General features: G+C 42.7%; 1 protein-coding gene across 1 annotated transcript in view; it reads left to right on the top strand.

The window, feature by feature from the left end:
- Positions 1-3,016: 3,016 nt before the first annotated feature.
- The window catches only part of LRRC52 (leucine rich repeat containing 52), a 507,372-nt gene continuing 483,366 nt past the window's right edge, over positions 3,017-27,022 (top strand). Inside the window, exon 1 of the mRNA XM_040408770.1 lies at positions 3,017-3,665. Coding sequence (XP_040264704.1) covers positions 3,017-3,665 — 649 coding nt within the window. The remainder of the gene's footprint in view (positions 3,666-27,022) is intronic.

Raw genomic sequence — 27,022 nt, 5'->3', positions numbered from 1 at the left:
TTATGGGGCTGTGCACATGAGCGGTGATTTTCACGCATCACTTATGCGTTGCGTGAAAATCGCAGCATGCTCTATATTGTGCGTTCATAGAAGTGAATAGGGCTGAGGGAAAATCGCAAGCATCCGCAATCAAGTGCGGATGCGGTGCGATTTTCACGCATGGTTGCTAAGATGACAGTCTATTCACTGTATTATTTCCCTTATAACATGGTTATAAGGGAAAATAATAGCATTCTTTAATACAGAATGCTTAGTAGAAGGTCAATTGAGGATTAAAAAATAATTAACTCACCTTCTCCTCTTGATCGCGTAGCTGCCGGTCTCTTCTTACTTCTTTAATCATGAGCTGCCGGCTAAAGGACCTGTGATGACATCACATCACATGGTCCAATCACATGGTCCATCACCGTGGTGATGGACCATGTGATCTGACGTCACCACAGGTCCTTTAGTCGGCAGCTCATAATTAAAGAAGTAAGAAGAGACCGGCAGCTACGCGATCAAGAGGAGAAGGTGAGTTAATGAATTTTTAGTTTTTAACCCTCAATTGACCACCTACTAAGCATTCTGTATTAAAGAATGCTATTATTTTCCCTTATAACCATGTTATAAGGGAAAATAATAACATCTACACAACACTGAACCCAAACCTGAACTTCAGTAAAGAACTTCGGGTCTGGGTACCACAGTCAGTTTTTTATCACGCGCGTGCAAAACGCATTGCACCCGTGCGATAAAAACTGAACAACGGAGCGCAATCGCAGTCAAAACTGACTGCAATTGGGTACCTACTCGCGCGGGTTTGCCGCAGTACACCCGGGACGCATCCTGAACAAATCCGTCACGCCCGTGTGAACTCAGCCTTAGCTTTCTTAGTAGGCACAGGGAAGAGAGCAGGGTGCTTAGCAATGACAGTAAGGCCCCTTTCACACGTGCGAGTATTCCGCGCGGATGCGATGCGTGAGTTGAACGCATTGCACCCGCACTGAATACCGACCCATGGGGCTGTTCAGATGAGCGGTGATTTTCACGCATCACTTATGTGTTGCGTGAAAATCGCAGCATGCTCTATATTCTGCGCTTTTCACGCAACGCAGGCCCCATAGAAGTGAATGTCCTAAAGAAAGAATACAGAAGCAGATGCAGGCTGCTCTATCAAGTGGACTAAGGTGAGTTAAACATTTTTTTATTTTTCTTTAACCCCTCCAGCGGTATTCTACTTTGCATTCTGTATTCAGAATGCTATTATTTTCCCTTATAACCATGTTATAAGGGAAAATAATACTATTTACAGAACACCGATCCCAAGCCCGAACTTCTGTGAAGAAGTTTGGGTTTGGGTACCAAACATGCACGATTTTTCTCACGAGCGTGCAAAACGCATTACAATGTTTTGCACTCGCGCGGAAAAATCGCGGGTGTTCCCGCAACGCACCCGCACGTTTTCCCGCAACGCCTGTGTGAAAGAGGCCTAAGTGTTGAGTCACACAGAACACTTAGTCTACCCAATTTGCCCTCTGGGCAACCAACTCCAAGTCCCTCACCCTACTTTAAACAATAATAGTTTATATAACAATAAATACATAGTAACATAGTATGTAAGGCTGAAAAAATACATTTGTCTATCCAGTTCAGCCTGTTATCCTGTAAGTTGATCCAGAGGAAGGCTCCAAGAACTAAATGAGCTCCAAGAACTAAAGATAAAAATACTAGCATTCATCCAGTGTTTCTACAAATAAAGGTGAACTGTATACAATGTAGAAATAAGTTCAGTGCTGCAGGCACTGAACTAAATAGAACACAGTGTTACTTCATTCTTGGATGTATACAGTATACTGCAGCCCACTCCTCTCCTTTTATTTCCTGTAGTGGGGCTGCAGTAAGTGTACTGTCATCGCAGTCCTGATCCCAGCTGGTTTCCCTGTGCTTACTAAGAGACACACAGGGAAGAGAGCTACCGGCAGTTAGTGGTGGTAGCAAATCAGTTAGACAGGGAACAGTAGAGATAGCTCACATACAGTATAGTGAGGCAGGCACTGGGGTACTTACAAGAGGCAGGCTGTTACACACAGGTTTGGTAGAATGCTGAAGATGAGCACTTCTAAGGAATGCTCAGAGCATTGCTAAGGAGATTCTTTACACCCTGTTCTTTAGTACAAAGAAACATCTTTCACTAACAAAGTACATTACAAAAACTTTTAACACTAGTTTAAAAATAAACTGAAACAGCAGTTACACATTAAATAATGCTTTCCTTTCAGTGTTTCTTAATGCAAAATGTAATAATAATGCTATACATTTGTGGCATATAGTAGCTATGTAATTAGTGTACATTTAACAGAATCTAAATGATGTGTTTGAAATGTAATCAACATACATTCTAAAAGAAATGTATTTTACTCTATGAATTGCTAATGAACAGCAAGAGCACACACAAAGGACACTACTGTGCTTTCTTTTAATCAACTACATCTTGACTATAATATTTCACAATAGTGTCAAATGTATTTTCTTAGATCTTAAATGGCAAGTATGTAAGTTGCTTTGTCGATGCACGCTTTCAAATAATCAGCAATGCCTGAGCTGTTCTACTTGAGCAGAAGCAGAGCTGCCTTGGAACAGCCGCTGACGTCACAAAGGTGTTGACTGGCAACCACTGAGACTGTAGGAGATGTGTCCTCTTCTGTGTCCGAGCCAGCTATTTAACCGTCTGCTTTACTTTCAAGTTCAAAGAGGCTTTGTAGCAGCAGCACTTTCACAGCCAGACAGTGAAAATAGGCTGTCAATGAGACCACAAGAATGAGAACAACGTGACACTCTGAATAAGAGAAACGAGAATAGTTACAATGCACATCAATGAACATGGTAAGGGATCTGTGCATGTTGCTTGACATGACTGCAGCCTTACTATCAACTGCTGTGATAGGGGACTGTGCTCACAAGGCTGGCCCTCATTCAGATAGTTATTCTTCCGTTCCCCTACTTATCTGGGTGGAGACGACACCCTGGACACATAATGCTCATGGGTAAAAAAAGAATTAACAATCAGAAGTTACAGTTGGCTGGTCAGAAATGCCTTTTTTTCATTACAGCGGTCACTTTAGCAGAGAGTGGCCTATGCTGTCCAAAGGACTGCAGTTGTGAACATCTTTCAGTAAACTGCACTGATAGACAACTTGAAGAATTTCCCACTGGTATCCCAATGGATACTAGGCAGCTGATCCTAACTCATAACAATCTGACCTACCTTCCATCAATGGATCTCAACCTTCTAATTGATTTGGTGTACCTGGATTGCAGCCACAATATTTTAGCAGACTCTTTGGAAGCTACCTTCATTGCTGTGCCATTGGTTTACCTGGACCTAAGTCACAACAACATTTCCAAGATTACAACAGGTACTTTTTATCTTTTGTCAAGTCTGGTTGTCTTAAAGCTTTCAGACAACCCCAACTTGGAGGAAGTTGAGAAGGATGCCTTTGCCAACAACACAGGCCTTCATCAGTTGGATCTCAGTCGAACTGCACTGACTTACTTAGATGTCACTACAGTTAGTGAGCTGCCTAGTCTACGAACACTAGGCCTTAGCTCCAACCCCTGGGACTGCTATTGTACTATGAAAGACTTCCTCAAGTGGGTCACAGACAGTGATATTAACTTCACAGGTGAGCCAGGGAAAGGAAAGAGGTAACTGTGCTACTCAAATGTTACTTTGCAATTTGTACATGAATATAAGCAATTTTTTTAACGCCTCTTTATGCATAAATATAATTTTTGAATGCTTTTCAATGTAATTTGTAAATGTATTTACTGTAACACACTAGTCTTACATTTATTGGACTGTAAGCTTTAAAGTGCAGCTCCACTAAAGAGTGGGAAATTGTTAATCAGCAATCTGTTGACCTACTGTAATTACAGGAAAAACAAAGTAGCATATGTCAGTTTGGCTATTCAGCTGTCCAAAGCAAGCTCAAAAGTAGAAATACATACAAGTAATGCTGACATTTAGAGCTACAGTACTTTACTATATTAGGGACCTATGTTTTTAAGCAATTCCCTACTTTAAAGTTATTGCTAGAAGCTGGAGCAATTATAATAATAAACGTACAGGGATTAAGAGGTAGCACCACTGCCCTGCAGCACGTTGCTACCATTAACAGTAGTATCACCAGTTATTACAGCCTTTAAAGTAGGGGTCTCAAACTCAAGACAGATATAAAGGCCGCCTATAGAAATAATTCCCAGTTGATTTGGTCCATATCAATAACACTTACAGTGGGATGCGAAAGTTTGGGCAACCTTGTTAATCGTCATGATTTTCCTGTATAAATCGTTGGTTGTTACGATAAAAAATGTCAGTTAAATATATCATATAGGAGACACACACAGTGATATTTGAGAACTGAAATGAAGTTTATTGGATTTACAGAAAGTGTGCTATAAAATTGTTTGAAAAAAATTAGGCAGGTGCATAAATTTGGGCACCACAAAAAAGAAATGAAATCAATATTTAGTAGATCCTCCTTTTGCAGAAATTACAGCCTCCAAACGCTTCCTGTAGGTTCCAATGAGAGTCTTTATTCTGGTTGAAGGTATTTTGGACCATTTCTCTTTACAAAACATCTTTAGTTCATTCAGGTTTGATGGCTTCCGAGCATGGACAGCTCTCTTTAAGTCACACCACAGATTTTCAATTATATTCAGCTCTGGGGACTGAGATGGCCATTCCAGAACGTTGTACTTGTTCTCTGCATAAATGCCTTAGTGGATTTTGAGCAGTGTTTAGGGTCGTCTTGTTGAAAGATCCAGCCTCGGTGCAGCTTCAGCTTTGTCACTGATTCCTGGACATTGGTCTCCAGAATCTGCTGATACTGAGTGGAATCCTTGCGTCCCTCAACTTTGACAAGATTCCCAGTCCCTGCACTGGCCACACAGCCCCACAGCATCACCATATTTTACTGTAGGTAGCAGGTGTTTTTCTTGGAATGCTGTGTTCTTTTCCTCCATGCATAACGCCCCTTGTTATGGCCAAATAACTCAATTTTAGTTTCATCAGTCCACAGCACCTTATTCCAAAATGAAGCTGGCTTGTCCAAATGTGCTTTAGCCCACCTCAAGTGGCACTTTTTGTGCTGTGGGCGGAGAAAAGGCTTCCTCTGCATCACATTCTTTCATACTGCATGTCCTTGTGTAAAGTGCGCCGAATGGTTGAACGATGCACAGTGACTCCATCTGCAGCAAGATGATGTAGTAGGTCTTTGTGTCACGGAAGGTGTACAGCAAACTAGAAGACACAAAAGGAAGATTCGGCTGACTGGATCCAAAACTAAGGAACCAAAGGGATAGCCCTGCAACCGACCTGGCTCTCTCCCTAAACTGCTCAGCCTATTCAAAATTGTCAATGGTAGAAGATCGCATATCCTCGTACCTCGACTAAATAACCCCTGAACACCCTATAATAGTGAGGGGACACGACCACCGGCTCCCTACACTTGATACGGAGGGAATCAGGGTCTCAGGGAGTCAGGAAAATACAAATGAATAAACAAAACTTATCTGTAGAAGACTCAGTAGTAGCATCCAGCATGCATATACTCCAGGAAGTTGTATAAACCGCAAAGTGATGCAGAAGGGGAAGGGATTTAAAGGGATGCAATCAGTGCAACTACATGACAGCTGAGAGAGGCTAACGAGATGAGAAAATGAAAGAAAAACAAAAGGAACCTCAAGGAGGAGGTTCTGAAGGACGTCTGTCAGAGCTTCTCAGATGTCTGGTGGTGACAGTACCCCTCTTTCTACGAGTGGACTCCGGACACTCAGAGCCCACCTTCTCAGGATGGGACCTATGGAAAGCCCTGATGAGACGAGTGGCCTTAATGTCCGTCACTGGGACCCACATCCTCTCCTCAGGACCATAACCCTCCCAATGAACGAGGTACTGGAGAGAACCGCGGACAACACGAGAATCCACAATCCTAGAGACCTGAAATTCAAGATTACCATCAACCATAATCGGAGGAGGAGGCAAAGACGAGGGTACAATGGGTTGGACATAAGGTTTTAATAAGGACTTATGAAAAACATTATGGATCTTCCAAGTCTGAGGAAGATCAAGACGGTACGCAACAGGATTGATGACGGACAAGATTTTGTAAGGCCCAATAAACTTAGGACCCAACTTCCAGGAGGGAACCTTCAATTTGATATTCTTAGTAGACAACCATACCAGATCACCAACATTCAGGTCCGGACCAGGTACACGTCTCTTATCCGCCACACGCTTATATCTCTCACTCATGCTCTTTAGATTATCCTGAATCTTATGCCAAATCGATGACAAAGATGAGGAGAATCTGTCCTCATCAGGTAAACCAGAAGACGCCTCTCCAGAGAATGTCCCAAACTGCGGATGAAACCCATATGCACCAAAAAATGGTGACTTATCAGAGGACTCCTGACAACGGTTATTTAAAGCAAACTCAGCAAGGGACAAAAAAGAACACCAATCCTCCTGAGTCTCCACCACAAAACAGCGCAGATATGTCTCCAGATTCTGATTGATGCGCTCTGTCTGACCATTCGACTGCGGGTGGAAAGCAGAAGAGAATGACAACCGAACCCCCAAGCGAGAACAGAAAGCCTTCCAGAATCTGGAAACAAACTGTGTGCCCCTATCAGAGACTATGTCTGAAGGAATACCATGCAATTTGACAATGTGATCAATAAATGCCTGCGCCAGCATCTTAGCATTGGGCAAGCCAGGAAAAGGAATGAAATGCACCATTTTGCTAAAACGGTTCACCACCACCAGAATCACAGTCTTCCCCGAGGAACGAGGCAGGTCCGTAATGAAGTCCATGGACAGATGTGTCCAAGGATGGGAAGGAATGGGTAACGGAAGGAGAGGACCTGATGGCCGTGAATGAGGGACTTTGGCACGAGCGCAGGTCTCGCAGGCTGCCACAAAACCTTCAACCGACTTACGAAGCGCCGGCCACCAGAATCTCCGAGCGATGAGATCCACTGTGGCTCTTGCCCCCGGGTGCCCAGCAAGGACAGTATCGTGGTGCTCCTTAAAAATCCTGTGTCTTAAAGCGAGAGGCACAAACAACCTCCCAGGAGGACAAAGATCAGGAGCCTCTGACTGGGCTACCTGAACCTCTGCCTCCAATTCAGGATAAAGAGCAGAAACCACCACACCTTCAGCCAAAATGGGACCCGGGTCTTCAAAATTCCCACCTCCCGGAAAACAACGTGACAAGGCATCCGCCTTCACATTCTTAACCCCAGGGCGGAAGGTGACAACAAAATTAAACCTTGAAAAGAACAAAGACCATCTGGCCTGTCTCGGGTTCAGACGCTTGGCTGACTCCAAGTAGGCCAGATTCTTATGGTCAGTAAACACGGTAATAGGGTGTCTGGCTCCCTCTAGCCAATGGCGCCATTCCTCAAAAGCTAACTTGATGGCCAACAACTCCCTATCTCCCATATCGTAATTTTTTCTCTGCGGAGGAGAGTTTCTTCGAGAAAAAGGCACACGGTCCCTATTTGGCAGGAGAGGGACCCTGAGACAAGACCGCACCCACACCCACCTCAGAAGCATCAACCTCAACTATGAAGGGTAGAGAAATATCAGGTTGTACCAAGATGGGAGCGGAAGCAAAACTCTCCTTGATATTAGAAAAGGCCTTACGTGCCTCTACCGACCAGGAGGAGAAATCTACCCCCTTTCTAGTCATATCAGTGAGTGGTTTAACAACAGAGGAATAATTCAAAATAAACTTCCTGTAATAATTGGCAAAACCCAGAAAACGCATCAGCGCCTTCTGATTCTCAGGAAGCTCCCACTCAAGCACAGCGCGGACCTTCTCGGGGTCCATGCGAAAACCAGAAGCGGAGAGAAGAAACCCCAGAAATTGAATTTCTGGAACCGCAAACACACATTTTTCCAGTTTAGCGTACAATTTATTCTCCCGCAAGATGAGCAAGACCTGACGTAAATGTTCCTTTTGAGTTTTGAAATCAGGAGAAAAAATCAAAATGTCATCCAGATACACTAATACAAATTTCCCCATTAAATGATAAAAAATGCAGTTCACAAAATGCTGAAAAATGTCTGGAGCATTCATCAAACCAAAAGGCAAAACCAAATTCTCAAAATGGCCCTCAGGGGTATTGAAGGCCGTCTTCCATTCGTCTCCTTCTCTGACCCTGACCAGGTTGAATGCCCCTCTTAGATCCAATTTGGAAAAAACTTTAGCCCCCACAATCTGGTTAAACAGGTCCGGGATCAGAGGAAGCGGATAAGGGTCACGAATTGTGATACTGTTCAGCTCCCTGAAATCCAGACATGGTCTTCAAGAACCATCTTTTTTCTTAACAAAGAAAAAACCAGCGGCAACAGGTGACTTCGAGGGTCGTATGTGTCCCTTTCTCAGACTCTCAGAGATATAAGCACGCATAGCGACCCTTTCAGGTTGGGAGAGATTGTATAAACGAGATTTAGGCAGCTTGGCGCCTGGAGTGAGATTAATAGGACAATCGTACTCCCTGTGAGGGGGCAATTCCTGAACAGCACTCTCAGAAAACACATCCGAAAATTCTGAGAGAAAAGATTGTACAGTCTTAGTAGAAACCTCTGAAACAGATGTTGTGAGGCAATTCTCTCTGCAAAAGTCACTCCAACCATTTATTTGCCTCGCTTGCCAATCAATGGTGGGGTTATGTTTAGTGAGCCAGGGTAGCCCCAACACTAGAGGAGTAGGCAACCCGTTTAGGACGAAACATGACACATCCTCAACATGAGTATCACTCACAATCAAACGGATATTGTGAACTATGCCCTTTAACGATTTCTGAGAAAGTGGAATGGAATCAATAGCAAAAACAGGTATATGCTTTCCCAACATGCATACCTGGAAACCATGAGTTATAGCAAATTGATTATCAATAAGATTGACAGCTGCTCCACTATCTACAAAAATCTCACAAAAAATATTCTTGCTCTCTAGCGCCACCCTGGCAGGTAGGACAAAACGGGAACTACAAGCAAACGGAAAACCTTCAATTTCCGCATCAACCTTGCCAATAGTAACAGATGGAATGTTTTTAGAGGATTTATTTCTTTTTGTTTCTTTATTACTTTCAAAAAACTGCCTGAATCTCCTAGAGGGACAAACATTTGCCAAATGATTTATACCTCCACAACAGAAACAAACCTTCCCATGAGATCTGAATCCCCTTGTCAGAGGCAAGCAAACCCAGCTGCATGGGCCCCTGCTCAGAAGGGATTGAGAGCGACTGAGACCCCTGTGCACTGAATGAGACTGCCGCACTGTCCTTGGACTGAGTATGACAGGAAGGAGTGATCTCTCCTCTCTCTCTAAGACACCTGTCAATACGAACGGCCCGAGACATGGCAGAGTCGAAGGAGGTAGGTCTCTCATGAAAGGCAAATGCATCTTTCAATCCCTCTGAAAGACCATGGCAAAATTGACTTCGGAGTGCAGCATCATTCCAACCAGTATCAGCTGCCCATCTCCGAAATTCTGAGCAGTATATCTCTGCGGATTGTTTACCCTGGCATAAAAGACGTAGTCTAGACTCAGCCAGAGCAATACGATCCGGATCATCATATATCTGACCCAGGGCTAAAAAAAATTCATCCACTGAACGGAGGGGCCGTGCCCCCACCGGCAGCAAAAAAGCCCAAGACTGAGCGTTATCCCTGAGCAGCGAGATGATGATCCCCACCCTCCGCTCCTCATCACCAGAGGAATGGGGAAGTAAGCGAAATTGGAGTTTGCAAGCCTCTCTAAAACGAACAAAATTCTCACTACCCCCGGAAAACGTATCCGGAAGCGAGATCTTAGGCTCAGAACAAACTCTATGAACGCAAGCAGAAACGGTCATCTCAAACTGAGAGACAGTTTTCTGGAGATCTTCTACCTCCAGTGAAAGACCCTGCATGCGGTCAATCAAGGTTGAAACCGGATTCATGCTTAAGACGGTTTTGGCGGTTTATAATGTCACGGAAGGTGTACAGCAAACTAGAAGACACAAAAGGAAGATCCGGCTGACTGGATCCAAAACTAAGGAACCAAAGGGATAGCCCTGCAACAGACCTGGCTCTCTCCCTAAACTGCTCAGCCTATGCAAAATTCTCAATGGTAGAAGATCGCATATCCTCGTACCTCGACTGAATAACCCCTGAACACCCTATAATAGTGAGGGGACGCGACCACCGGCTCCCTACACTTGATACAGAGGGAGTCAGGGTCTCCTGGGATTCAGCAAACAGGAAAATACAAATGAATAAACAAAACTTATCTGTAGAAGACTCAGTAGTAGCATCCAGCATGCATATACTCCAGGAAGTTGTATAAACCGCAAAGTGATGCAGTATGGGAAGGGATTTAAAGGGATGCAATCAGTGCAACTACATGACAGCTGAGAGAGGCTAACGAGATGAGAAAATGAAAGCAAAACAAAAGGAACCTCAAGGAGGAGGTTCTTAAGGATGTCTGTCAGAGCTTCTCAGATGTCTGGTGGTGACAATTTGGGATGATCTAAGCATAACTCAATATTTCTTAAAACATGTTAGCACTGAACTGACATTTTGTAGACATGACTTTGATTTGATTTGATTTTGTTCTACATTACTTGATGTATGAGCATTCTATGATTTAATGATTTGTGTTATCATTTGGATTTTGTGAAAAAGAAAACATTGGAGATATGTGTTTATTTGATACCGTTGTACTTGTAAAATGTATATCACGGATGTGAACACTTTCTCTGATAATAAAAACTTATTGAAAGTAAAAACACATCTCAACCAGCACAGGTACACTATTCGTCAAAAAAGGAAAGATCTTCCTGTGTCCAAACACTTTGCTGATGTTGGATACAGAGAAAAAGATCTTAAGTTTAGAATTATTGACCATATTCACCCTCTTAAAAGAGGTGGTAATAGAGAATTGGCACCAAAACAGCGTGAATTGATATGGATACATCATTTACGCACATTAAAACCTGATGGTCTGAACACAGAATTTAAATGGGATCTTTTTAATAGATAGGTGCTGTTCGTCCCATTTTTGTGGTGAGATACAATTTGTCCAGCCTGGCTTTAGGATTATGCAATAGTGCCAGTCATATAATTTTCACTAATTTTCTTTCTTTCTAGTTTTTGTAGATATTTATGGAAGTCCTTTGTTGCTACCAGTCCAGCGATGCCAGAAGTGGTTCTCTGTCTCCGCTCATCATGGTTCTTGTTACTTATCATATTTGTTTGAAGAATTATAGGACATCAGTGATCTCATCTACGTTTCTGTTATTTCTCTGACATCTGTCTGATTTGATTGCCTGATTGGTGACTGTTTCAATTGGTGTAAATTTGACATCTGGAGTGGGTCACAGGTGTGTCCCATTCCTGGTTGTCATAAAGGCGAGAGCCTAGAGATCCGCTACTGTGGCCCTTGTCTCACACTGCACCAATTTACACTGTAGTCATGAGTTGTTAGGAATGTTTTCCACTCCCCCCAGTCAGCTTAATATGCATCTTGGTCTTTGTGATAGTGGATGGCATGTCACCTTGCTTCTGGTCGCCTGACACGTTGGGCGACACATTGCATAAAAATATGTGCCACAATGTCACCATGATGGATGCCGCGGCGACACTAGATGTGCCATCCAAGTTTTCACAATCACACTTACATTGAATCTTTGGTCATAATAGATCTGTCAGCCCTTGCTGATTAAACGTATCTAGATGGTCCCACTGATGCCCTTATTTATACACATTTATCCTTCTTTGATATGTGACCGGACACACCCCTGTGGTGATTGGCTTGGGTGGAGTCACATGGTTTGCTCCTTTCCTCCTCACGTCTGGGAGGATGGCGCGGATTGTCGGGCCCCATGCTTGCGCAATGCGCACACAGGGACGCCGAGTACATGCGGCCACACTGAACCACCTACGGTAAGCTGGTTTTAGTTTTTGAAGTATATTAGACTTAATACAGCTGCATTTAAATCAGTTGAGGATGCATTTTTAACCCTTTAGATATTATGCACTTGCACTTCAGCACTAATGCACAGGCTCACATATCAACATTTTGATTATGTGCCATATTTATTATGTATTCACTACAATTATGGAGATTCTTTATTATGAATTGGATCATCACCTTTTCACCTGAAGTCGGAGTGCTGCCTCGTTTTTGGGATTATATACACTGCGTGCAGAATTATTAGGCAAATGAGTATTTTGACCACATCATCCTCTTTATGCATGTTGTCTTACTCCAAGCTGTATAGGCTCGAAAGCCTACTACCAATTAAGCATATTAGGTGATGTGCATCTCTGTAATGAGAAGGAGTGTGGTCTAATGACATCAACACCCTATATCAGGTGTGCATAATTATTAGGCAGCTTCCTTTCCTTTGGCAAAATGGGTCAAAAGAAGGACTTGACAGGCTCAGAAAAGTCAAAAATAGTGAGATATCTTGCAGAGGGATGCAGCACTCTTAAAATTGCAAAGCTTCTGAAGCGTGATCATCGAACAATCAAGCGTTTCATTCAAAATAGTCAACAGGGTCGCAAGAAGCGTGTGGAAAAACCAAGGCGCAAAATAACTGCCCATGAACTGAGAAAAGTCAAGCGTGCAGCTGCCAAGATGCCACTTGCCACCAGTTTGGCCATATTTCAGAGCTGCAACATCACTGGAGTGCCCAAAAGCACAAGGTGTGCAATACTCAGAGACATGGCCAAGGTAAGAAAGGCTGAAAGACGACCACCACTGAACAAGACACACAAGCTGAAACGTCAAGACTGGGCCAAGAAATATCTCAAGACTGATTTTTCTAAGGTTTTATGGACTGATGAAATGAGAGTGAGTCTTGATGGGCCAGATGGATGGGCCCGTGGCTGGATTGGTAAAGGGCAGAGAGCTCCAGTCCGACTCAGACGCCAGCAAGGTGGAGGTGGAGTACTGGTTTGGGCTGGTATCATCAAAGATGAGCTTGTGGGGCCTTTTCGGGTTGAGGATGGAGTCAAGCTCAACTCCCAGTCCTACTGCCAGTTTCTGGAAGACACCTTCTTCAAGCAGTGGTACAGGAAGAAGTCTGCATCCTTCAAGAAAAACATGATTTTCATGCAGGACAATGCTCCATCACACGCGTCCAAGTACTCCACAGCGTGGCTGGCAAGAAAGGGTATAAAAGAAGAAAATCTAATGACATGGCCTCCTTGTTCACCTGATCTGAACCCCATTGAGAACCTGTGGTCCATCATCAAATGTGAGATTTACAAGGAGGGAAAACAGTACACCTCTCTGAACAGTGTCTGGGAGGCTGTGGTTGCTGCTGCACGCAATGTTGATGGTGAACAGATCAAAACACTGACAGAATCCATGGATGGCAGGCTTTTGAGTGTCCTTGCAAAGAAAGGTGGCTATATTGGTCACTGATTTGTTTTTGTTTTGTTTTTGAATGTCAGAAATGTATATTTGTGAATGTTGAGATGTTATATTGGTTTCACTGGTAAAAATAAATAATTGAAATGGGTATATATTTGTTTTTTGTTAAGTTGCCTAATAATTATGCACAGTAATAGTCACCTGCACACACAGATATCCCCCTAAAATAGCTAAAACTAAAAACAAACTAAAAACTACTTCCTAAAATATTCAGCTTTGATATTAATGAGTTTTTTGGGTTCATTGAGAACATGGTTGTTGTTCAATAATAAAATTAATCCTCAAAAATACAACTTGCCTAATAATTCTGCACTCCCTGTATATATATATATATATATACACTCACCTAAAGAATTATTAGGAACACCATACTAATACGGTGTTGGACCCCCTTTTGCCTTCAGAACTGCCTTAATTCCACGTGGCATTGATTCAACAAGGTGCTGATAGCATTCTTTAGAAATGTTGGCCCATATTGATAGGATAGCATCTTGCAGTTGATGGAGATTTGAGGGATTCACATCCAGGACACGAAGCTCCCGTTCTACCACATCCCAAAGATGCTCTATTGGGTTGAGATCTGGTGACTGTGGGGGCCATTTTAGTACAGTGAACTCATTGTCATGTTCAAGAAACCAATTTGAAATGATTCGAGCTTTGTGACACGGTGCATTATCCTGCTGGAAGTAGCCATCAGAGGATGGATACATGTTCTCATTCTGTTTACGCCAAATTCGGACTCTTCCATTTGAATGTCTAAACAGAAATCGAGACTCATCAGACCAGGCAACATTTTTCCAGTCTTCAACAGTCCAATTTTGGTGAGCTCGTGCAAATTGTAGCCTCTTTTTCCTATTTGTAGTGGAGATGAGTGGTACCCGGTGGGGTCTTCTGCTGTTGTAGCACATCCGCCTCAAGGTTGTGCATGTTGTGGCTTCACAAATGCTTTTCTGCATAGCTTGGTTGTAACGAGTGGTTATTTCAGTCAACATTGCTCTTCTATCAGCTTGAATCAGTCGGCCCATTCTCCTCTGACCTCTAGCATCCATAAGGCATTTTTGCCCACAGGACTGCCGCATACTGGATGTTTTTCCCTTTTCACACCATTCTTTGTAAACCCTAGAAATGGTTGTGCGTGAAAATCCCAGTAACTGAGAAGATTGTGAAATACTCAGACCGGCCCGTCTGGCACCAACAACCATGCCACGCTCAAAATTGCTTAAATCACCTTTCTTTCCCATTCTGACATTCAGTTTGGAGTTCAGGAGATTGTCTTGACCAGGACCACCCCCTTTAAATGCATTGAAGCAACTGCCATGTTATTGGTTGACTAGATAATTGCATTAATGAGAAATAGAACAGGTGTTCCTAATAATTCTTTAGGTGAGTGTATATATCTATAGTAAAAATGGAATGATGGGGGCACTCGTTATTTGGCAATCAGGAGGGCTATTGAATATAAAAAATATTTATTATATAATAAAAACAATAAATTACTGGATATATATATACATAAAAACATAGGGCTTAAAAGGAGCAATATTGTATAGACTGGATGACCGCTATATATACCTCTATATATTTAGATATTTCTTGGTATACCGATAACCAGTGATGGCCAGTTCGCTGTGTTCGCCCGCAAACACATGCGAGCTGCCATCCTAACTCACAAGTCCGGCGATGCACAGGTCAGTCCTGACCTGTGCCTGTGGGCGAGCCGGTCTCAAACAAATGCGGTCACCGGGAGCAGGCAGTTCCGAGAACAGCCCGATGAAGGCCCCCGGCGGCTGTTCTCGGAACTGCCTGCTCCCGGTGACCGCATTTGTTTCAGACTGGCTTTCGCACAGGCACAGGTAAGGACTTGTGAGTTAAGATGGCAGCCCGCATGTGTTCGCGGGCGAACACGGCGAACTGGCCATCACTGCCGATGACCATGAAGGTGAATGCAGACGTGGCTTGTCTGAACATGCGTGTGATGTTTGTAACTGAGTCCAAGATGTCCCATGTATGGGATACTGAGAAAACAAAGTCCCTTAGAACAATATAGATGGGTGTATTGATTTCCTATATGTGAATCCCAAGATTTTCGAATAAGATGGTTAATTGTGACAAAGTTAATGTCAAAGTTTATATCGAGCACGATGAGATATACAATTGCACACTGGGATGTATATACACCCTGGCCAAGTGAACATTACAAGAGTAGGGACAGGGTACTGGAAGACCCGTATACCGGAAAAACTGGTGGGGTTCCTGCCAGTTCCTGAATTTCCACTGTGTCCCGCTTGCAGTTTAAATAGTAGTAGTAGTATATAGGGTAGTGTATTTTACCACTCTGTAGTTACTTCGGGGCTCCGTGTTCAGAGTCTGGCTGTAGAGCACAAGGACCTGTGTGGCATCCCACGTGGTCTGCAGGTGTCTCACGTGACTCTTAAGATAGGGAGGAGCTTGGTTCCATATTTTGGATGTATAGGTTTCACCACGATCCCTGTTCAATATTGGAGGGTTGGTGCTGCCAATCTCTCCCGGATCGATGACATGGATGTCGTTCAGTCTTTGAATTAATCCCTCACTGTTCGATACCAGATGCGTTTCGGGTAAGAAGACCCTTCTTCAGTAGATGAACAGTTGGAGTCAAATGGCTTCCTTTTATATGGTATCCATAAGTAGCACAATGTATTCTGGGACAGCGAGGGATTTCAAGAAGATGTGGATGTGAATCCCAATTTCTGATTGGATTCCGAGGTCACACTTCTCCATTTGTCCATATGTTCTCAAGTAATCGCCAAAAAGTTCAGCATAACCCCTAAAAGTTCACTGTATCACTTGAAACATCGAATCCAAGTCAGGGTTGAATAACAATACATTATAGTATTAGGCCCATAAAAGTACATATAAAATGCCAAAAAACGCACATGCGGCTGTTGTGTGTTTTCAATGCGTTTTTATGGAATCCTAAGTATTCACTAGTCGTGTTACAAAAAAAATTACCACATCTCCTCAGACTGCACTATATTACTTGAAACATCGACCAGAACAATTAATAAACTAAAATATCGGCCAGAAAAGTAAATAAACTAAAATATGAATCAGATTGAAATAAAAATACATTAAAGTATTGAGCACATAAGTATACATATAAAATGCCAGAAAACGCACATGCAGCAGTTGTGCTTTTTCAATGCGTTTTTGTTAAAAAACTAAATATGTCACAAGACGGATTGGTAATCTGGAGAATCTGTATCAGACTTCAAAAGGATCATATCAAATCTCAAAAAAGGATCATCCAAGGAGTTCCATTGGATATATATGTAATATTATTTCGTTTCCAGGTACTTATGTTGAATGTTGCAAAGAATAAAGGGATGAAGGGATAAAGATGGGTGGTACTACCGTCTTGGTAATGGTAAAAATCTGATCTGGGTCATGGTAAACAGCCGGACGCATATGTCCCATCCCCAATAGGCCCCCACCCCAATTACAAAAAGCCAAACAATTCCATTTCGGCGTTCAGGCCTCTTGGGATTAAAGTGTCAAAGTCGAAGATTCTTTTCGACTCTGTCCTGGACATCTGTGCGATGTAATTCCCCACCCCCCTTCATGATTTTCTAACTCTATGAAGTGCCATGTATGTGAGGGTGGAAGGGTCACTACCGTGATGGTCCTTATGTTTCGATAGGGAATGTAGCTCAAATCTCTTTTTGATATTCGTAACATGTTTAGCTATTATCTTCTTCAAAGTTCTTTTGGTTCTACCCACATTCTGTTTATGACATGGACACTGGATTAAGTATATTATGTTTGTGGAATCACATGTGAGACCTTCTTTAATGTCTAGACAAAAATAATTTTGTGTGGAACATACCCTCAAGATTTTCTTTTGAAAGGAGGTAATTCTACAATGAGAATATCGTCCACATCTGTGGAACCCATTCAGAGATAGACAGTGTTGTTTTTTTATTGTAGTCTTCTTCTTATTAACTGAAGGGGCTATTTTTAGGCCCAAATTTGGAACCCTGGTATATGTGATCTGGGGTGTATTTGTAAGTATGGATCCAATCACTCTATTATCAAGTAGATGGTGCCAGTATTTTTTAATAATCCTCTCTGTTGTCTTATATTGTGCATGAAATGGTAGAATCATTTTAAGAGTTTCTTCTATTTTTTATTCCTGATTATGGACAAAGAAATCCTTTCTTTTCATTACTCTGACTTGATTTAGTGATTCTTCCAATAGATGTCCGGGATATTGTTTGTTGAGAAATTGCTGTTTTAAATCCCTGGCCTCTTCTTCGAATTGTTTATCCTGAGTGCAGTTGCGCTTCAATCTTCTGAACTGGCTCTAAGGCTACATGCACACGACCGTGCTGTTTTTTGCGGTCCACAAACCGCGGATCCGCAAAAAACGGAAGCTGCCCGTGTGCCTTCCGCAATTTGCGGAACGGAACGGGCGGCCATTGATATAACTGCCTATTCTTGTCCGTTTTGCGGACAAAAATAGGACAGGTTATATTTTTTTTGCGGGGCCGCGGAACGGAGCAAGGGATGCGGACAGCACACGGAGTGCTGTCCGCATCTTGTGCAGCCCCATTGAAGTGAATGGGTCCGCGCCCGAGCTCGGACGCGGACCAAAACAACGGCCGTGTGCATGAGGCCTTAGGGACATTAATCAGCCATCTAGGCAAGTGACAGCTAGAATAGAAAATGAAGCTGTTTTTCTCTACTGGCTTACGGTAAGTACTACACACTAATCTCTGCTCTTCCACTTTAATATCAAGATCTAGAAACTGTATGTTAGTGTTACTTAGTGGTTGAAGTGAATCTGAGATTTTTATCATTGGAGTTTATACTCTCAAAAAAGTTGTTCAATGTTTCTGCTGTATCACGCCATATAGAGATGATATCATCTATTTATCGCCGCCATAGCACCAGACTTGTCCCCAGCAGTGGCTGAATGACCTCTGCTTCCCACTGTGCCATGAATAAGTTGGCAGCACCAGCCCCCCAATATTGAACAGGGATCGTGGTAAAACCTATACATCCAAAATACGGAACCAAGCTCTTCCCTATCTTAACCGCCTCCCGACCGCCTAACGCAGGGATGCATCCTGTGGGCGGCCGGGTTATTCCTCCTAGACGCATCGTGAGATTTCCTGTGAACGGAAGGTAAACGAGTTGATCTACAGCCTGCCAGCGTCGATCATTCGCTGGCAGGCTGTAGATGCGATTTTTTTAAACCTTGAAAGGTATATCACACTGTTTTGTTAACAGCGTCTGATATACCTGCTACCTGGTCCTCTGGTGGTCGCTTTTGCTGTAAGTAGCACCAAGCACCACACTACACTACACCCCCCCCCTGTCACTTATTAACCCCTTATTAACCCCTGATCACCCCCCTGTCATTGATCACCCCCCTGTAAGGCTCCATTCAGACATCCGTATGTGTTTTGCGGATCCGCAGATCCGCAAAACACGGACACTGCGGATCTGCAAAACACGGACACCGGCAATGTGCTTTCCACATTTTGTGGATCCGCACATTGCCAGAACTATATAGAAAATGCCTTTTCTTGTCCGCAATTGCGGACAAGAATAGGACTTGTTCTATAGGCTCTACAAAAAACGCAGTGTTCGCCCGATAAGGCCTGATTTTGTGTGCACACTTGCGTTCAGTCCGCCCCACCGCAGTGACAGAATTTTTTTTTCTGATCACTGCAAAAACACCATAAAATCGCTGCGGTACTATAAAGATCACTTTTGAGGGGCATGGCGAGTTCATAGAAGATTTTTTTTTTTTGCACAAATTAGCGGAAATTATTTTTTTTTTTTCTTACAAAGTCTCATATTCCACTAACTTGTGACAAAAAATAAAATCTCACATGAACTCACCATACCCCTCACAGAATCCAAATGCGTAACATTTTTTAGACATTTATATTCCAGACTTCTTCTCACTCTTTAGGGCCCCTAAAATGCCAGGGCAGTATAAATACCCCACAAGTGACCCCATTTTGGAAAGAAGACACCCCAAGGTATTCCGTGAGGGGCATAGCGAGTTCCTAGAATATTTTCTTTTGCCACAAGTTAGCGGAAAATGTTTTTTTTTGTTGTTTTTTTTTCTCTTACAAAATCATTTTCTGCTAACTTGTGCCAAAAAAATAATATTCTAGGAACTCGCCATGCCCCTCACGGAATACCTTGGGGTGTCTTCTTTCCAAAATGGGGTCACATGTGGGGTATTTATACTGCCCTGGCATTTTAGGGGCCCTAAAGCGTGAAAGGAAGTCTGGAATCCAAATGCCTAAAAATGCCCTCCTAAAAGGTACTCTTTGTGTACCTAGGCTGCAAAAAAATGTCACACATGTGGTATCGCCGTACTCAGAAAAAGTAGGGCAATGTATTTTGGGGTGTATTTTTACATATACCCATGCTGGGTGAGAGAAATATCTCTGTAAAATGACAACTTTGTATAAAAAAATGGGAAAAGTTGTCTTTTACAGAGATATTTATCTCACACAGTATGGGTATATGTAAAAATACACCCCAAAACACATTGCCCTACTTCGCCTGAGTACGGCGATACCACATGTGTGACACTTTTTTGCAGCCTAGGTGCGCAAAGGGGCCCAAATTCCAATGAGTATCTTTACGATTTCACAGGGCATTTTTTACGCATTTGGATTCTAAACTACTTCTCACGCTTTAGGTCCCCTAAAATGCCAGGGCAGTATAAATACCCCACAAGTGACCCCATTTTGGAAATAAGACACCCCAAGGTATTCCGTGAGGGGTATGGTGAGTTCATGTAAAATTTTATTTTTTTGTCACAAGTTAGTGGAATATGAGACTTTGTAAGAAAAATAAATAAAAATCATTTTCCGCTAACTTGTGCCGAAAAATAAAAACTTCCATGAACTCACTATGCCCATCAGCGAATACCTTAGTGTGTCTACTTTCCGAAATGGGGTCATTTGTGGGGTGTTTCTACTGTTTGGGCATTGTAGAACCTCAGGAAACATGACAGGTGCTCAGAAAGTCAAAGTGCGTAAATTCACATTTTTGCACCATAGTTTGTAAACGCTATAACTTTTACCCAAACCAATAAATATACACTTATTGCATTTTATTTGAAAAATTTTACAACAGAAAGTGAAAAATTTCATTTTTTTCACAAATTTCGGTCAAAAAAAATATAAAAAAAAGTAAAAATGTCAGCAGCAATGAAATACCACCAAATGAAAGCTCGATTAGTGAGAAGAAAAGGAGGTAAAATTCATTTGGGTGGTAAGTTGTATGATCGAGCAATAAACCGTGAAAGTAGTGTAGTGCAGAATTGTAAAAAGTGGTCTGGTCATTAAGGGGGTTTAAGCTAGGGGAGCTGAGGTGGTTAAAGGGACACTGACAGGCCCTATAAACATATTTAGTTATTCCTATACAATCATAGATCTATTAAAGTGTATTCCAATGATATAAGAGTAAGCCCTGTCCGCATTGTAAACCATGTAAAAACAACTTTATATTCATCTATCAATCACATTTCTTTATGCCCAAGGAGCGTTTTTTCTCATACCTTTGTGCCCAGCCGCGCCTCAACTGTCAATTCCTAGCGCCTCCCAGCGCCTATATATTTGTGGAGGTCACTGTTAAAGAGGTGGTCAATGTTAAAGGGGCAGACACTGTGGAGGTCATTGTTAAAGGGGTGTAAATATCTATGAAGCCAGGTTCTTCTACTAGTCTCATATATATAAAAATGAGTTTATGTCTGTCTGTCTAAAAGTCTAGACAATCTTTATGCGCGACCAAACATCTGGACAGATCTTCACCAAATTTGGCATAGAGGTACATCAGTTGTCTGGGAAAGTTCTAGACCGGGTCTCAGCTCTCTAGGACATATCGTTTCTGACATATTCCCCAAAAATTACCTGCATTAGCCAATAGAAGCCAGCAAGCCTTTCACTTAAATCCGAACTGCCATTTACACGGTTACATGTCCCTTATTAGCCAATAGAAGCTCGCAGGTCCAACTCCAGGTTACCATAACAACTGATCACAGTTTTTAGCAGTTTGCAGGTCCTTAAATATTCAGTCATATGACGTATGACGGCACAACTACACTGCTACATGCATAGGGGGCAGGGGCCACTATAAAACGGATGGGCGATGTGGAGTTCACTGTTAAAGGGGCAGGCAATGTGGAGGTCACTGTTAAAGGGGCAGGCACTGCAGAGGTCACTGTTAAAGGGGTGGGCACTGTGGAAGTCAGTGTAAAAGAGGCGGCCACTATGAAGGTCACTGTTAAAGGGGATGGCACTGTGGAGGTCATTGTTAAAAAGACGAGCACTCTGAAGGTCACTGTTAAAGGGGCAGCCACTGTGAAGGTCACTGTTAAAGGGGTGGTCAATGTTAAAGGGGTGGTCACTGTTAAAGGGGCAGGGACTGTGGAGGTAATTTTTAAAGGTCGGACTGTGAAGGTCACTGTTAAAGGGGCGAGCAATGTGGAGGTCACTGTTAAAAAGGTGAGCACTCTGAAGGTCACTGTTAAAGGGGCAGTTACTATGAAGGTCACTGTTAAAGGTGTGGTCAATGTTAAAAGGGCGGGCACAGTTAAAGGGGCGGGCACTGTGGAGGTCACTGTTAAAGGGGCAGGCACTGTGGAGGTCACTGTTAATGGGGCGGGCACTGTGAAGGTCACTGTCAAAGAGGCTGGCACCGTAGAAGTCATTGTTAAAGGAGCAGCCACTGTGGATATCACTGTTAAAGGGGTGGGCACCGTGGAGATCACTGTTAAAGGGGAGGTCACTGTTAAAGGGGCGGCCACTGTGGAGATCACTTTTAAAGGGGTGGGCACCGTGGAGATCACTGTTAAAGGTGCGGTCACTGTTAAAGGGGCGGCCACTGTGGAGATCACTGTTAAAGGGGGAGTCACTGTGGAGGTCACTTAAAGGGGCGTGCTTTGTAGAGGTCACTGTTAAAGGGGCAGACACTGTGTAGGTCACTGTTAAAGATGCGGTCATTGTTAAAGGGGCCGGCACCCCAAAATGCATTGGAAAGAATCTTTAAATTAAGGAATTGATGAGAAGCCACCACGGATCATGCTGACATCAATATCTACCATTCTACAGGCGATTCTGGCTATGGGGGCATTGGGTTCCGTAGGTGTCTTGAGTTTATAATAAGGACCACCCACAGTGAATTGAGTAAATAAGCTTTTATTTTACTTTACTTTATCACATATTTATTTTACAGCATTTTATAAACTATTTAAAATCTATCCTTGGTGCAATAAGGTTTATAGGTTCATATATATATATATATATATATATATATATAAAAAAGAAAAAACAATTGCAGCACCGTCCTTGATGCAAGCTAGTGGGTGCAACTAGCCCAATGCGGATCAAAGCCAATCCAGAAATACAAAAATAGAAAAAATGGGCAGCACTCCAGAAAGTAAAAAAGTACAAAAGTCTTTATTTACCCCAGAGGGACATACGCAACGTTTCGGCTCTAGACAGGAGCCTTTCTCAAGCGGTGTACAGAGACGAAATGCCAACAATATATAGCAGCATACTCATTCATTACAATTAACAAAACATGTGCAATTGATTAATAATTGAAAAAAACAAGTGCAATTAATATAGAATAATTAATAACAAATCTCACAAAATATGAAATACAGATATATAACAATATAATCCAAATTAAATAAAACCCACATTGTATATATTTCCCTAGTGATATATACATAATTACATATAATAAAAGAAAAACTTCCATACTATATTGATTACAATAATTATCGTGATCAGTGCCATATGTGAATGATAATCAAAAAGTGCCAAGTGCTTACTATGAGGTATTGCGAGCGGAGGGTGAAAGAGGAGTAAGAGGGTGAATGGCTGCCATCCAAGATACCGCATGTCGTTCGGCATGTCTGTGGCGTCTCCGCGCATGTCAGGATGACGTACATAAAGCGCTTCCGGTTGTAGCCAAATACATCATTGCACGGCTGCGCATTGTAACTCCAATACCGTATCCACCATATTTGATAAGGTAATCAGACATCAACCGCGGACGTCACATACCAATGCCACTGCAGTCTGTTGCGCACAGGATCAAGGTGGCGCCAGCACCAATTCATGCCGACATACCATAGATGGCAGTGCGGGGTCGTGTGATGACTACTCCCATAGAACATAGGTGCAGTCTTCACCCGTGACCCGCGGTCAGTAGCGCACCCGCATGTTAATGCAGGGTCGCACTGCACCCCCGGTCAAAAACCCGCACATCACCACCATTCAAGAGGGTTCTCCTCAATACCACCTCCCATGTGGGCAACAGACTATGGCCATATACAAAATAAACAAAAAATAATAAAACAAAGACAAACACAGACATCATCTACATAATGTGGATCTTGACCGCATGCCATTCAAACATCTCCTCGTACTTCCTCTCAACATGCTCCATTGCAAACCATCTGTGATAAAATAGAATAGAAAAAACATAAAAAATTTGGCAATCCACAAGGAACTACTGTTTTGTCCCATACAATTGATCACCAAATATACGCAGGTACAATATAGCGTTTCCATATGTTGGTCAAGGACAAGCCGCTAACCTATATTGCCCCAATATTATAGTCCACATTCAGACCATGCGGTTTAAGGGAATTAAGTAAATGAATCCACTTAAGCTCCCTTTTTTTTTAATATACTGGCTCTATCACCGCCTCTCCTCGGCATTGGAACAAAATCAATGATACAACACTTCATGTCTCTCTCAACATGTTTATACTCTGCAAAGTGTTTTGAGACCGGCAGGTCTAATCATTTCTTCCTTATGCTTAACCTGTGGTTGTTGAGACGCAACTTAAAATCCGTAGTCGTCTCTCCAACATACAACAGGTTGCATGGACAGGTCAGTACATAGATAATAAAACTGGAATCGCACGTCAGATAGTGACCTATCCGATGCACAGCGCCAGTTTGAGGATGTACAAACGTTTTACCCTTAAGCATGTACCTGCAATTAACACAGGACAGACAAGGAAAGCAGCCGACACTAGGACTTGTTAGCGTTGTCTGTCTGCCTTTATTCAATGTGCCCACATCAGCTTTCACTAATTGATCCTTTAAATTTCGGGACCTTCTATAGGACATTAAAGTGGGAGAGTGGAACTCTGCAATTGTATCATGGCAACCTTTTAATATGCCCCAGTGTCGTCGTATGATATTCCCTATATCCACACTCTGTTCAGAGTGTGTTGAGATAAAGGGAATCCTCATCATTTTGGAATGTTCTTTTTTTCTTTTAAGGGTGTCCTCCCTATTTAGGTCCCTAGCCGCTTCCTTTTTTTCTTTAAGTAGTTTAGTTGGATAACCCCACCTCTGGAACTTATTTACCAATGTATCAAGAGTTTTGTCAAAGATCTTGGGGTCCGAGACAACACGTCTGGCCCTTAAAAACTGTGAATACGGCAAAGATCTTACCATTGATCTGGGGTGATTGCTACTTATACATCAACAGCGTGTTTCTGTCAGTGGGTTTGGTGAACAATTCCGTGTCCACCTTGCCTTCTGACAGAACCACGCGGGTGTCCAAAAATTGCATTTCAGTTTGTGAATAAACCAGTGTGAATTGGAGCGCACCATCTATCCCATTGAGAAACCTATGAAAATCATGGAGCTGCTCAACACTACCAGTCAATATAAGGAAGATGTCGTCTATGTACCGCCACCACGCCCTGACAAATTGGAAGTGGTGGCTTCCATAGACGACATCCTCCTCAAATCGACGCATGAATATATTGGCGTAGGTTGGGGCCACATTGGACCCCATCGCTACGCCCTGTTCCTGTATATAATAGGAGTCCTGAAACAGAAAGTAGTTATACCTCAAAATGATCTCTAATAGAGATAAAATAAATTGTTGGCATTGACACGTGAGTGTAGAATTCTCAAGCATATAAGCAACTGCGGCCAGTCCCTTCCGATGGTCGATCGAGGTGTAGAGGGAAGTGACATCAAAAGATGCCAATGTCACACCCTCCACCCCTTCCAAATCAACCATCCGAAGTTTGAGTAAAAAGTCGGTTGTATCCTGTATGTAGGTGCTGCCCCCACATGAAAAACCTCGCAAAACTTTATCTAAAAAAATGTCTATACGACTGAAAATCGAATCCGAACCAGAGACAATAGGGCGGCCGGGTGGGTCGACGAGAGACTTGTGGATCAGGCAACACATAGATCACAGGAGTGACCGGATGCGTTACAGTAAGAAAATCCACAAGCCCCTCGTCCACGATCCCCGCCCCCTAAAGCCTCAGTCAACACACCCCTAATGAGTCCAGCGATCTTGAACCTGGGATCCATGTCAATGTGCCTGTAAATGGTGCTGTCACCCAATTGTCTCAAAATTTCAGCAATATATTTGCGGGTGTCTAACACGACCACAGCGCCACCCTTATCGGCGGCCTTAATTGTAAGCTCATGGTCGTGTTTCAATTCATTCAGTGCCACCATTTCATCTACAGTCACATTGGGATGATTAAATGGTAAATCAGATTGTTTTACTTTTAATGCTTGAATCTCAGCCTTAACAGCAGCCATATATGCTTCAATTGCGGGTTCATTAATAACAGGATTAAAATTGCTTTTAAGCGAGAGATCGAACATGCCAAGAGAGAGTTCACTCATCTTGGCATGCTCGATCCGTCCTCTATTGTGAAACCAGATTTATAGCTTAATAGCCCGAAAAAAAGCATGTAAATCAAACTCAAGTTCAAACCAGTCAGCAGTGATTTTAGGGCAAAATGAAAGACCCTTGCTGAGTACACTCACTTGTGAATCTGTTAAGTCCTTTGATGAGAGGTTCACCACGATCATTTCTTCCTGGACGGTACATTCCTGCTGACTGGTGGTCGCAGCTTGTTGTTGCACCGCCTTTTGACCCCTTCGGTGTCTGCAGCCTCCACGCCTGATGCGCTGTTTTCGGGCACCTCCATTTCTTTCACACCTAAAAAAGACTGGTCTGTAGCGGCCTGGGTGGTTCTTTTTTTTTCTTTTCCATGTATCTTTGTTATTTTGGACGTTTTTATCATCGGTTTGCGAAGAATAAATATTGCCTTTTCTGTAATCATCCAAGTCGCGGTTCCACTTGAAGCGCTTACCCTCCTCCATGTCCATACGAAAGCTTTGCAGTTGAATAGAAAATGTATCATGGAATTTACCATAGTCCTCAGCTGAGGACAAATTAATCAATTGCTGCTCCACGCTAGACAACTCCAGTGTGACATTAGATAATTCACTTTGCAGATATTCAACATTCAAAAGTATAAAGTCCAATGCATAGCGGTTTGACAAACTCTCAAACCTTTTACAGTAGGACGGGCAGCCAGAAAATAAATTTGGACGCAAATTGGACCTCATCCCTCTTGGGATACGCTGAGCCTTATAGTACTCTCCCAAGGTGGTCATGTGCAACCGCAGGGAAATAGATCTTTTGGATAAAAATTCATATTTCCTTTTTAACTCCTTAGT

The sequence above is a fragment of the Bufo bufo genome, chromosome 9 (assembly GCF_905171765.1).
Source record: "Bufo bufo chromosome 9, aBufBuf1.1, whole genome shotgun sequence".
In the NCBI taxonomy this organism is placed as follows: domain Eukaryota; kingdom Metazoa; phylum Chordata; class Amphibia; order Anura; family Bufonidae; genus Bufo; species Bufo bufo.
Note: the sequence above shows the minus strand (reverse complement) of the source record. Positions and strands in the feature narration are given on the sequence as shown.